General features: G+C 39.1%; 1 protein-coding gene across 1 annotated transcript in view; it reads left to right on the plus strand.

Annotated features, from left to right (window-relative positions):
* The window catches only part of grm6a (glutamate receptor, metabotropic 6a), a 77,033-nt gene that overhangs the window by 30,429 nt on the left and 32,847 nt on the right, over positions 1 to 13,757 (plus strand). Inside the window, exons 3-4 of the mRNA XM_027151138.2 lie at positions 8,563 to 8,779; positions 11,848 to 11,983. Coding sequence (XP_027006939.2) covers positions 8,563 to 8,779; positions 11,848 to 11,983 — 353 coding nt within the window. The remainder of the gene's footprint in view (positions 1 to 8,562; positions 8,780 to 11,847; positions 11,984 to 13,757) is intronic.

Consider the following 13,757-nt stretch of genomic DNA (forward strand, 5'->3'; position numbering starts at 1 on the left):
TTTGTAGTGTTCTCTACTATACCTGACCCCAGAACAGCAAATAAACAAACAAACACACAAACAAACATGCACACAAACAAACAAACATGCACACAAACACACACAAACACACACATACATACAAGCAAACAAACATGCACATAATCAAACAACACACACACAAACACACACACACATACAAACAAACAAACATGCACACAAGCACATACAAACACACACATACATACAAACAAACAAACATGCACATAAACAAACAACACACACACAAACACACACAAACAAACAAACATGCACACAAGCACACACATACATACAAACAAACAAACTTGCCCATAATTAAACAACACACACACAAACACACACACACATACAAACAAACAAACATGCACACAAGCACATACAAACACACACATACATACAAACAAACAAACATGCACATAAACAAACAACACACACACAAACACACACAAACAAACACACATGCACATAATCAAACAACACACACAAACACACACACACATACAAACAAACAAACATGCACACAAGCACATACAAACACACACATACATACAAACAAACAATCATGCACATAAACAAACAACACACACAAACACACACATACAAACAAACATGCACACAAGCACACACAAACACAAATACATACAAACAAACAAACATGCACATAAACAAACAACACACAAACAAACACACAAACACAAACAAACTCACAAACAAACACATCCACACAGACAATACAGATTTATTAGAATAAAAATTTAGATATTTTTTGTTTAAACACACAACAATAAACAACAATAAAAACCTGAAAGCTAAAATCTTGACAACTAAACAACAGATTAGCTTAGACAAATATTTCCTTGCTAATGATGTTTGTCAGAAAGTCGTCGAGGCAGCGGATATAAGTGCAAACTTTTATTTACACAGTAAAAAAGGAACAAAGAAACAGTGACACGCAAACCACGGTAACAAAACCAACAGACTGTATGAAGTGAAGCGATGAACAAAACTCGGCGTAAACAAAGTCTTGATTATGGTATGCAGAAACATACCTTTTATTTGGAATTTAAATTGAGGTGTTCATCATCAGGGTGGAGTGGGTCATGTGACACGCAGGGGCTGATGGGTAGTGTAGTCAGGTGCATCGGCATAACCATGGCACTGTTCAGATGATGGTATGGTGTCAGCTTTTATACACAAACAGTTTCAGCACTTGTGTTTTCTTAAAAAAAAAAACATTTCTTTTTTGCAATTGGTACAAAAACAACAGCAAGGTAGATCGATGCAAAGCTTTTTATTCTTCCAGATCTTTTTTTTAGGCTTATTCACAGCATTTGGCAGCTTACATTTTTTAAAATCTCATTTCATACAACTGAGTGTTAAGGGCCTTGGTCACGGGTCCAGCAGTGACAGCTTGGTAGACCTGGGATTCAAGCTCACAACCTTCCAATCAACAGTCCAACACCTTAAACCAGGGGTGTAAAACTGGGGTGTAATTATATTTGGCCCGCGAGTTCATATCAGATGTGCATTACAGCTGGTTAGCCACATGCTCCGTTAATACTACAAATGCCTTGCCACTGTATTGAAGCGTAGTCACAAACAGCAAGCGCCCCTCATTCTCTGTTGACAGTCGTTAACAAACCTGCTACAGTCACATCGGGCAAGTTAATTCCACCCTCCACAAAAATGGCCAAACGAGAGATGGACAATAGGAGCTTTCAAGACAGGTGGAAGGCCGATTGTCTATTCACGAATATAAAGGATTGTGTGCTAATAGAGCTAACGTGTCTGTAACGAAAGAATACAACATAAGACACTATGAAACGAAGCATTATTAGAAGTATAAGGACCTGGACGTAAAGCAGAAGCTCCAGAAGGCAGAGGAGATGAAAAAAAGTCTGGTTTCCCAGCCGACTATGTTCATGAAACCAAAATCAAAAACTGAAGCTGCTGTAAAGGCGAGTTTTATCATGGCAGCGGAGACAGCAAAATCTGCCCTTTAATGAGGGAGAGTTTGTCAAAAAGTGTATGGTCAAAGTTTGCGAAATGAACACCACTGATGTGTCTTTTTATTTCGAATTTAATTTCTTATGTGTTTGTAATATCAAGCTCTGGTTGTTCCAAATCCTGTGTTTAAGCAAAACTAAAGATTGTTTCCATATGAAAAAGGTTGAACATTACAGACCAGTTGCAGTTCATTTTTCAATAAATATTCAGTTTGGCCCGTGACTTTATCTCAGTGTTATATATCTTGGCCCACTGTGAATTTGAGCTTGACACCCCTGCCTTAAACCCTAAGCTACCACATCCCCAAAACCCCAAATCATCCCAGGAATCAATTGTATGTTAGTAACACTTTTGTTTATAACATGTTATATGTAGAAAGAGAAAGAAACAGATATATTCCACCTGGTTGTAATCTTTTCACTAAGATCCTGCTCTGTTATGGGCTGTTAAATCCCTCAACATAGCCACAAGCAGAATAATTAAAACTCCAAAAGTGTTTTGTTCACTTTTATGAATCCGTTGAGCCAGAAAGCAGGTTTGTAGCTGCATGTAAAGCCTCTGATTAGAAGAGCTGTCTAATTAATTATTACAACTACAGCTCTGGGGTGAAGCTAGTGACTCGCTGTAAGCGTGCTCAACTTCCCGTGAACCACAGTTTGCCTGGGTATGTTGATGAAGCTCACCGAGTGGACGCTTCAGCTGGAGGAAATGTTAGCTAAATGGAGAGAGACAGACATGTGAAGATGACTGATTGCTTTATTAATGTTTAGGGGGGAAAATTTGTCACATTGCATTGACAAAAAGAAATCAGTGAATGCAGTCCACACATACAGGCAAACACACACACACACACACACACACACACACACACACACACACACACACACACACACACACATCAAAGAATACAGAATACTACTTTAGGGTACAAGTTAAAAAAGTTGATTCCAAAATTATTGGCACCTTTCAATAGAACAGTGCATCATTGCTGAATATTTGTGTTCTTGGAGGGTGCCAATAATTGTGGACAACATGTTCTGTGTGCCTAGGATTAGATGAAATACTATATTCTCTTATACATACTGTATTAACACACACATCAAAAATATGAAAGAATACAAAATGCACCTTTAGGATACAAGATGTACAAGTTTGCTGCAAAAGTATTGGCACCTATTTATATAAAAAGAATATTCATTTTACTGAAGGGTGCCAATATGTTTTTAGTTAACTTGATGTTCTAAATGTGCAAAACTGACTAAAATACTATATCTTCTTATAAAGGCATCCACATACACACACACACACACACACACACACACACACACACACACACACACACACACACACACACACACCGAGCAAATCCAGCTCTAGGGATTTTACAGCAAGTCTCCTATAAACATTCCCACATACATCGCGAATTACACAAAATCCCTGGCACTGAATTAATACCAACACTCATAGAAATCCAGCTGAATAAACTAAGCAGATGGAATTCGGCACAGGGGATTGTGCATCATGTCTACACAAACGCATTCACGTATAAAATATAGAGGGTTTTTTTCACTACACGTCTTACATACGAATGGTCTTCAGGTAATCTTCTTAGAGCTATGAAGCTAAATTAGCTGGGAAGTGATTCAAGTTGATCTCATAAGAATCAAAATCAGTAAACTTGATTACAATCATTAAACATGAAAATTATGAAGTATCATGTTCTTGCTGAGAACTGTGTCGTACGAGCCTACATACATTTGAGCCAAGTCTCAAATTTGATTGGTCGAAGATGCTTGAATTTTTTGTTGATTATTTTCCTGTACCGGGGGGAACGGTTGCTTAGTGGTTAGCACGTTCCCCTCACACCTCCAGGGTTGGGGGTTCGATTCCCACCTCCGCCTTGTGTGTGTGGAGTTTGCATGTTCTCCCCGTGCCTCGGGGGTTTCCTCCGGGTACTCCGGTTTCCTCCCCCGGTCCAAAGACGTGCATGGTAGGTTGATTGGCATCTCTGGAAAATTGTCCATAGTGTGTGCGAGTGAGTGAATGAGAGTGTGTGTGTGCCCTGCGATGGGTTGGCACTCCGTCCAGGGTGTATCTGTCACGAATGCGGGACAAAACGGACCCAAATGCAGTATGGCGAAATAAACAGGATTTAATAATAAAAGAACACTAAACAGGACACGGACTAAAGACAGGACAAGACAACAGTAGACAACCGTTTGCACAGGGCAACGCGGCACAGTTATATAGACGGGGTAATAACAATGGGAAACAGATGTGTGGAAACAGAAGGAGCAGACAAGTGACAAAGAACATAAACACATGCATGTGGCCAAAGTCCGGGCTGAGTCCTGACAGTATCCTGCCTCAATGCCCGATGACGCCTGAGATGGGCACAGGCTCCCCGTGACCCGAGATAGTTCGGATAAGCGGTAGAAAATGAATGAATGAATGAATTAATTTTCCTGTACCAGCAAGCCACATTATGTTACATTCCTCACACAGATTTGTATATTCAGAGGACATTTTTATTCAGAAAATACAGAATATTACATATTAGTGTTTGAACTGGCTGTCATTTCTGATGGTGGGAATTTCATCGTATGCTGTTTTTGGTTTAGCAGGAAATTTATCTTCGCTTCATGATGCTCTGAGGTTTTAATGTGCAGGCTAACGCTGTGTACTATAAATGTTCTTGTTGTGCCTTATATACACACTGAATGTTATTGAGCACAACACACATCCCCTATAAATTCCTGATTGATACAGTAATACAGTAGAATTTCAGTAGGAATTCCTTTAAGAATTCCAAACATTCCATGTCTTTAAGAATTTTAGGATTCCTGAGACAGTATTTTCTAATATACTGTATATATATATATATATATATATATATATATATATATATATATATATATATATATATATATATATATATATATATATATATTAGACATTCTTTTCAAATGAAAAAGCTTTCTTTTAAAAGTGCGAGTGTGTCGAACGGTTTCACTCACTGATCCCAAACACAGCCCACGTACATTACGCAGGTTTTATTGATGCTCGCTAAAGCCACCCACGACGAGTCTATAATGCGAGGCTGTTTGTATCTGTGTGTGTATACAGTGTATATATACACTGATCTAATCTGCTTTATGATGATTCATGGTAGTGAATGAAGAGTTAAGTCTGTTGTTGAATGTCTAGTTTTTTTTTTGAAAGGCTGTGAAATGGCTTTCTGCTTCTCATTTGACTAAAACCGTTCTAATCCTCGATGGATAATCTGTCAAATGGCTTCCTCTCGTATCTTTCTCTCCACACACTCTGCCTGCGTTCCTCTTCTCACTGACCCACATTTAAATAAAACAACACAAATCACAAACGTACGTCCGAACGATCAGTTCTACAGACCTCCGTACAGGAGGTGGCCTTAAAGCCCTAATCTTCCTTTTTACGATTCGCGATAAATCTGTCGCTTGCTGTACGAATGTTTTCAGAGAATCAGTGTATTTTTTGCTTCTGTTTTCTCTGAAACGTCCTTACGGAGATTTATCTTCACACGTTAGTAGGAGAATCCGAACCCGTCTGGATTAAAACCTGTCCAAGATGAATTATTATACTGAATTACGGTCAGGGTGATTAACAGAAATCTGCTAATCCAAACGCCTGGCAATTTCTAGGGTTTTTAGAAAAACCTTCTATTAAGTCTGGGAATAAATGAGTGACGATGTGACGTGACATACGGCTAAGTACGGTGCCCCATACTCAGAATTCCTTCTCTGCATTTGACCCATCCAAAGTGCACACACACACACTGTGAACACACACCCGGAGCAGTGGGCAGCCATTTACAGTATGCTGCGGCGCTGGGGAGCAGTTGGGGCGTTCGGTGCCTTGCTCAAGGGCACCTCAGTCGTGGCCAGCCCGAGACTCGGACCCACAACCTTAGGATGACGAGTCAGACTCTCTAACCATTAGGCCACGACTTTCCCTGTTAAAAACAGCCTGGAAAAAAAATAGTCAAATAAGCAACCGAGTAGTTCTGTAAATGATTCACATCCACCAGTCTGAACCTGCTCTACTGCCTTATCGGCAAGCACATTAAGATTTTTCATTTTATTTATTTATTTTAAAAGTATTCCTTTAATGGAGAATTACTTAGCATTGTAATTAAAGCCATGACCAGGCTGAACCTGCGTCTGAAAATACACCTTTAATGGCTAAGGTGTTAATGCGCCTACAGATTAAATTTTTTTTCTGTTTAAATCCAAAAAAATCATTTTTGTGTGAGAGGAGGACAAAAAAAATGCAGACTTTGAATTAAACAAACTTTCATTCGAATGACATTTTCATTATGATGAAACTTTTGGCTCTTCTTGTTAATTAAATCTAATCTGTTAAGAGTGATAGTGTAGCATTTAGTAAGTAAATGGTTATCGTTAGACGGTGTGAAGTGTGTAACTAATCACAGAGCAGCGTATTCATCCTGAAAATGTGACCGAGGAACAATTTTATTTTGATTGAAATATGTACAATATTTCTTGTGGATTTTAGAATGAAACCCGGTTTGTACCTTACTGGACTTATTATAATTCCAATTTTACATTTATTCATTTAGCAGATGATCCGAAGTGACTTACAAATATGAAAATAAAAGCAGGACAAGTAGTGCTACGATACCAGGTTTTTAACTGAGTGCTGAGGCACAATGTGCACAGAGGAGATATTTACAGTAAGAGCTTGTGAAAGTACAGATTTTATATTATTTTTATTTTTTTTGTGACCGACTCTTAGTAGTAAAATTCTTACGATGGTTCGGCATCACATATCTTGTGTAGCCACGATTCCTGCACAGGATTCTCTGGACTGGCTCTGCATCAGCTTGTAACCCTGACCAGGATAAAGTCTTTAATGTAGATGAGTGAATAAAACAAGAGGTAACAGAGGTGTCCAAGTCTACATATACTATATGGAATTTCATTCATTTTCTACCACGTATCCGAACTTCTCGGGTCACTGGGAGCCTGTGCTTATCTCAGGTGTCTTTGGGCATCAAGGCATCAGATACACCCTGGACAGAGTGCCAACCCATCGCAGGGCACACACACACTCTCATTCACTCATGCAATCACACACTCTCATTCACTCATGCAATCACACACTATGGACAATTTTCCTGAGATGCCAATCAACCTACCGTACATGTCTTTGGACCGGGGGAGGAAACCGGAGTACCCGGAGGAAACCCCCGAGGCACGGGGAGAACATGCAAACTCCACACACACAAGGTGGAGGCGGGAATCAAACCCCCAACCCTGGAGGTGTAAGGGGAAAGTGCTAACCACTAAGCCACCGTGCTCCCCTAGATGGAATTTATTTTTAGTAAATATGTTTACATTTTTTATTTTAATGCATTATTTAATTTTTTTTTAAAGAATTGTATCAAAGCTGAGTGTTAATTTTCTTGAAGGGTGCCAATAATTTTTTAGTTGACTTTGTGTTCTGTTTGCCCAGGCCTAAATGAAATACTATATTCTCTTATACAGATTAACACATCAAATATTTAAATAAATACAGGATATTACTTTACAGTTCAAGATATATAAGTTTGCTGCAAAATTATTGACATCTATTTAAAAAAGAAAAAAGCATTGTGTTCATTTTCCTGAAGGGTGCCAATACTTTTTGCATTCACTCTGTTTCCTATTTGTGCAGAATTGAGTAAAAGACTATATCTGCTTATGTATGCAGTGTAACTTTTTTATTTATGAAGTTGGAGAGAAAAACATTCAGATCTGGCTTTAGGACCTGGAAGAGTGAAATGGCTGAAAAACATTATGTCAGGAATCAGCAGAATCCCAGGAAACAGATGATCTTTCAGAATGAAATATTACCTCAGCGAAGGAAACGACCGTACACGGAATGCAGAACAGTATGCTTTCGGAAAAAAAAAGCTTAAAAAGCATCTGTTGAATGTGAAGAATTGAAAAATACAAGAAGCAGATTTGGGATAAATATACTGTATGTGTTAGAATAATGTATTTCCATCAGTAGTTTGTTTCTTTTTTCATAGTGAAAGTATAAAAGTGGTTGATGGAAAAGATCTGAAAATTCATTCATTCATTTTCTACCGCTTATCCGAACTAGTGTACCTCGGGTCACAGGGAGCACCATCGGGCATCGAGGCAGGATACACCCTGGATGGAGTGCCAACCCATCACAGGGCACACACACACTCTCATTCACTCACACACTACGGACAATTTTCCATAGATGCCAAACAACCTACCATGTATGTCTTTGGACCGGGGGAGGAAACCGGAGTACCCGGAGGAAACCCCCGAGGCACGGGGAGAACATGCAAACTCCACACACACAAGGTGGAGGCGGGAATCAAACCCCAAAGCGAACGTGCTAACCACTAAGCCACCGTGCCCCCCAGTGATGCATTTTTAAAACAAAATAATTGTGATCATCAATTTAAGTCTTCATTTAGATTCAGATTTATATCCTGTTTGTGTCTCCTGTTTCTAGATACCTCAGATCAGCTACGCCTCCACAGCCCCGGAGCTCAGCGATAACAACCGCTACGACTTCTTCTCTCGAGTGGTTCCTCCGGACTCGTACCAGGCTCAGGCCATGGTGGACATCGTCAAGGCTCTTGGCTGGAATTATGTCTCTACACTGGCCTCCGAGGGCAACTACGGAGAGAGCGGCGTGGATGCGTTTGTTCAGATCTCTCGAGAGGCAGGTACAGTAATGCCCACTGCAGAAAAGTCTCCATTAACGGTCCTAACACTGCTCTTTTAAATCTAATCTAATGAAAAGTTTAACAGCACATCTAAATCCTAAATGGGTTCTCATTTCGTTCCTCTACACTGTGGGTGTCGAACTCAAATTCTGCCCAGATCACATCAATATTTTCATGAGCTTTTGCAAGGCCATAAACTAGAGCTATTAAGCGCTGGAATAAACGTTAAAAAAAATGCAGGCGGATTGTAAAAAAAAAGAAAAGTCGTCTAACTGTAATATTCAGACTGGATTAAACAAATTTTTCAGTCAACTCCACATTGTGTAAGTCTTTGTTGGGAAAGAAATCTTATTTCTTTAGTAAAACTGAATTGTCATGAAACTAGGGCACGTGGTAGCCTAGTGGTTAAGGTGTTGAGCTGCCAATCAGAAGGTTGTGAGTTCAATCCCAGGTCCACCAAGCTGCCACTGTTGGGCCCTTATTGAACTATCATTTACTCAGCTCTATTAAAAAAAAAGAGAGATAATGTAAGTCTCTCTGGATAAGGGTGTCTGCCAAATGCTGTAAATGAAACGTTATTACTGTATGAAGTGCACTGAACTTTTTATTTATTTATTTTTTTGCCGGAACTATAATGTATGGAAAAGATTAGTTACTGGTTTAACAAATAGAAATAAACAGTCATCTGATTCCCTATGTAGACAATATAGATCTTATATGTTTGGCTTGAAACTGTGGGGCAGTGGTGGCTCAACTCGTTAAGGCTCTGGGTTGTTGGTCGGAGGATCGGGGTTCAAGGCCCAAGCTTCCACTGCTGGGCCCTTGAGCAAGGCCCTCAACCCTCCCTGCTCCAGGGGTGCTGTATCATAGCTGCCCCTGCACTCTGACCCCAACCTCCTCAGTTGGGGTATGTGAAGAAAAGAATTCCGCTGTGCTGTAATATATATGTGGCGATAATAAAGGCTTCTATGCCTCGTTCTCTATAAACTGGAAAAGATTAAGAGGAGCTCATGTTGCTAAGATTATGTATATACATATATGTTCTTTGTCTTTGATTCCAAAACTTCATGCATAACAGATAATAATAATGCAATAGTATGTGCACAAAGCAGGGAGGTTGCTGTAAATTCTAGGTTGTTTTTGAGTAGTGTTTTCTAGGGGTTGTTCCAATAATTTTGCAAGCTCAGCCGCACCTAATGAGACGAAGCCGGGTTTGACCCGAGGGCTTGATTTTGACACACGGGCTCTTGATAAGTCTGAGTTTCTAGCAGTGAACTAGATAGGTAGCTATTTTTAGAATACATGAAGGCATGGGGGCTTTTCCTGAAATCCATCTGTAGAGATAGAGAGAAAGGTACATGTGCTAGCAGTTAACTAGCCAGGTAACTATTCAGGAAAGCAGGAAAGCAGGAAGGCAGGAGATACTGGCTTAAAAGTGTGCGCAGTTTATTAGTTTAGCATTGGTAGTGCACGAAGACATAAGGGCTTTTTCCAAATTTAATTATAGACCCTAAGGTAAAGCTGCTAGCAGTTTACTCGATTAACATTGGAAAGGCAGGAGGATATTAGTTTTTTTTTTTTTTTGGATCTTAGGGTGGAGGTGCTAACATAGTTCAAATCTCATGGTAAAGCTGCTAGCTTAGCACCTTAGCACTGATAGCATTTTGGCAGTGTAGAAAGACACGAGCGCTTTTGCTAATTTAAAATACTTTAAAGCAGGAAAAAGCAAACAAATGTCTGTCTATCTATCTATCTATCTATCTATCTATCTATCTATCTATCTATCTATCTATCTATCTATCTATCTATCTATCTATCTATCTATCTATCTACAAACAAATGTCTATCTATCTATCTATCTATCTATCTATCTATCTATCTATCTATCTATCTATCTATCTATCTATCTATCTATCTATCTATCTATCTATCTATCTATCTATCTATAAGAGGAACTGAAGGCCACTTATTCAACATCAATTGCTCTAAAATTCAATCAGATCTCTGTCTGGATTATTTGTCTGGAGGCATTTTGGACTAGAGAAATAAACTAGATAGATTCCCATCCTGCTCTTATCTCACAGAATGCAGCTGAGTGCTGCTTTGACTCGTCTTCATTTCACTCCATTATTGGCTTTTCAACTCTAGTGGTTTTACTTTCCTTGGGAATTAATGTTGTAAATAAGTCATATTTACTACTGTATAAGTGCTATATGTGATATTTATAACCTCATTCTGTATTTCTGCCTCACTGACTTGCTGGACATTGTCTACAGAGTCAGATGTGACTTAGTAATGGGAAATGGATTGTGGAATAGAGATGGGTTTGATATCAATGTCAGAAATTGAATATGTATAGATAGATAGATAGATAGATAGATAGATAGATAGATAGATAGATAGATAGATAGATAGATAGATAGATAGATAGATAGATAGATAGATAGATAGATAGATAGACTCACACAATAATTCTTAATTTGAGTACTTCAGGCATATATAAACATAACACCTTAGTTTATATCTTTTTTTTTGCCTCACAGGACTTTTATGAAAACAAAAATAAAAGAACTAGCAGGAATAAGAACAAAAAAGTAAACCGAGAGACAAAAGAATGACAAAATGGACTGGGTGAAAGAAATAAAACATTGTCACTCTAACCAGAAGTGGTGAACAACATAGATTAGGACATTATATAAAGAGAACAAAGTCTTATGTGTAGGAAAAATTAGGATTTTAATTTTAAAACTAGGGTAATCAGATTTTAGAACGCAATGCACTACAGTATATTTAAAGCAATACATTGACGCTGCTGTCCAAATCAAATTTGACCCTCCTTAACCTCCAGTGTCTTCTTTTTCCATCTGAACTGAACCAAATTAGTCAGGCTATTAATATCACACCCAGCACTGTACGTCCCAAAGAGTCTGAAAAACATGGCCGTGACGTCAGTATGCATTTATACCCGTCTTCTTGGTAACTTCTCTGTGGTCATTAATATAGATTAGAGCTAGTCAACATTCAATGAGACAAATTTCAATATGAGTGTCTGTCTTCTTGTGAGACAGGAGGCTTGTGCATTGCTCAGTCTATAAAGATCCCCCGAGACCCCAAACCCGGAGAGTTTGACAAGATCATTAAGAGATTAATGGAGACCCCGAACGCTCGAGGGATCATCATCTTCGCCAATGAAGACGACATCAAGTAAGTCCATCAGTGCTCATCTACTGTCAGCACCGCTATTTGAACTGTGGAAGAGTGTAATTTTTCAAATGTATTTTATGGATTATTGGGAAAACTTACACTAAACATCTGTATAACTGTAAATGAATACATTTTTCATCCTTCTTATATTTTCATTTCATTTTACCGTCCATGTGCACGCCTCATGACCCATGACCTCATAACTATGTATACAGAAAACATCCAATCCAATCTCTACCAACCCCATCAACCAATCATGTGACTGCAGCTCAGTGCATACTACAAACCATTATTTACATCAACTATCAGAATGGCGAAAAATATGATTTCTATAACTTGCTGTGATCATGACTGCTTTTCCACAGAAACTCAAATAACCTTCTTTACAACTGTGGTTGGCAGAAACGTGTCTCAAACTTTAAGGCAGATGAATGAATGAATAAATGGATGATGATGATGATGATGTGGCAGTGGTGGCTCAAGTGGTTAAGGCTCTGTTGATTGGAGGATTGGAGTTTGAGCCCCAGCCCATGCCTTTGTTGGGCCCTTGAGCAACCCTTGAGCAAGAAGATGGATGGATGGATGGATGGGTCAGTGCACAAATGAGTGCACTGACCCATCCATCGATCCATCTATCTTCTGCCGCTCATCCAGGGCCGGGTCTAAGCAGTCTAAGACTTCCCTCTCCCCAGACACTTCCTCCAACTCTTCTGGAGGAATACCGAGGCGTTCCCTGGCCAGCCGAGAGACATAGTCCCTCCAGCGAGTCCTAGGTCTTCTCCTGGTTGGACATGTTTGGAACACCTCCATAGGGAGGCGTCCAGGAACAGATGCCTAAGCCACTTTCTAGTGCACTGACCCCAACCTTCAAAATTGGAATATGCAAAGAATTCATTTCACTGTGCTTTATTGTATATGTAACAAAAATAAAGGCTTCTATTCTGTGAACTGGGATCCATTGCACAGTAATCTAAACCTACATGACAAATTTTCATAAGCCTGTGCTCTCCTTTCCTTAGGATCCTTAACCATCACCTGCTGAGCTGTATCCTGTCTCAGTTCCCTATCATCATGAAAGTGTTTCTCCTGTACATACATTACTATTTATATAACGCTAACGGTGATGGTTTTTTGCACCAGTTATAGCTGGGTGTATTCTGGGTGTGTATACATAGACAAAAGAAGGAAGATTCGGTTTGAAATCATTACGAGCGTAATTAGAATGGAGTCTCTTTGATGCATTGATAGGCTAATAAAGGGGGCAGGAAAATTAAATTAGCCATTGAACTGTGAAGCAGTGTGAAGAGCATGATGGGTAAAATCTCCAGACCATGCGTTAAACAGAGAAACAGATGGGTCCGTGTAGATTTGGGTTGATAAATATCGATACGTATTACATTGGTAATGAAAGAGTAGATATGAAACGCAAAACAAAAAACAACGGTCGAAACAAAACACTGATTGGAATACATCATTTATGTCTATATATGACTCTATAAATCTATTAAATCTAAATGCTGTTTTGGTGTTTGCAGTGCTCTGCTTTTTTCCTGATTAAAAATTAAAACCTATTTATTAGATATTAGAATAGATATTTTAGATTTTGCCAGTTTGACTCGTGTAATGCCGTAACACCGGGGCTTGACCCAGCCTACGGCCTGTGCTGTATCTGCTTTTAAAATGTCACTTTAAGAGGCCAGAGGTATAAAAGCTGTCAGAGATTAAAGCCTTCCTGATGTTATCTCTGCCATTCAGTGACTTTTTACATTGAACA

This window comes from Tachysurus fulvidraco, chromosome 14, assembly GCF_022655615.1.
Source record: "Tachysurus fulvidraco isolate hzauxx_2018 chromosome 14, HZAU_PFXX_2.0, whole genome shotgun sequence".
In the NCBI taxonomy this organism is placed as follows: Eukaryota; Metazoa; Chordata; class Actinopteri; order Siluriformes; family Bagridae; genus Tachysurus; species Tachysurus fulvidraco.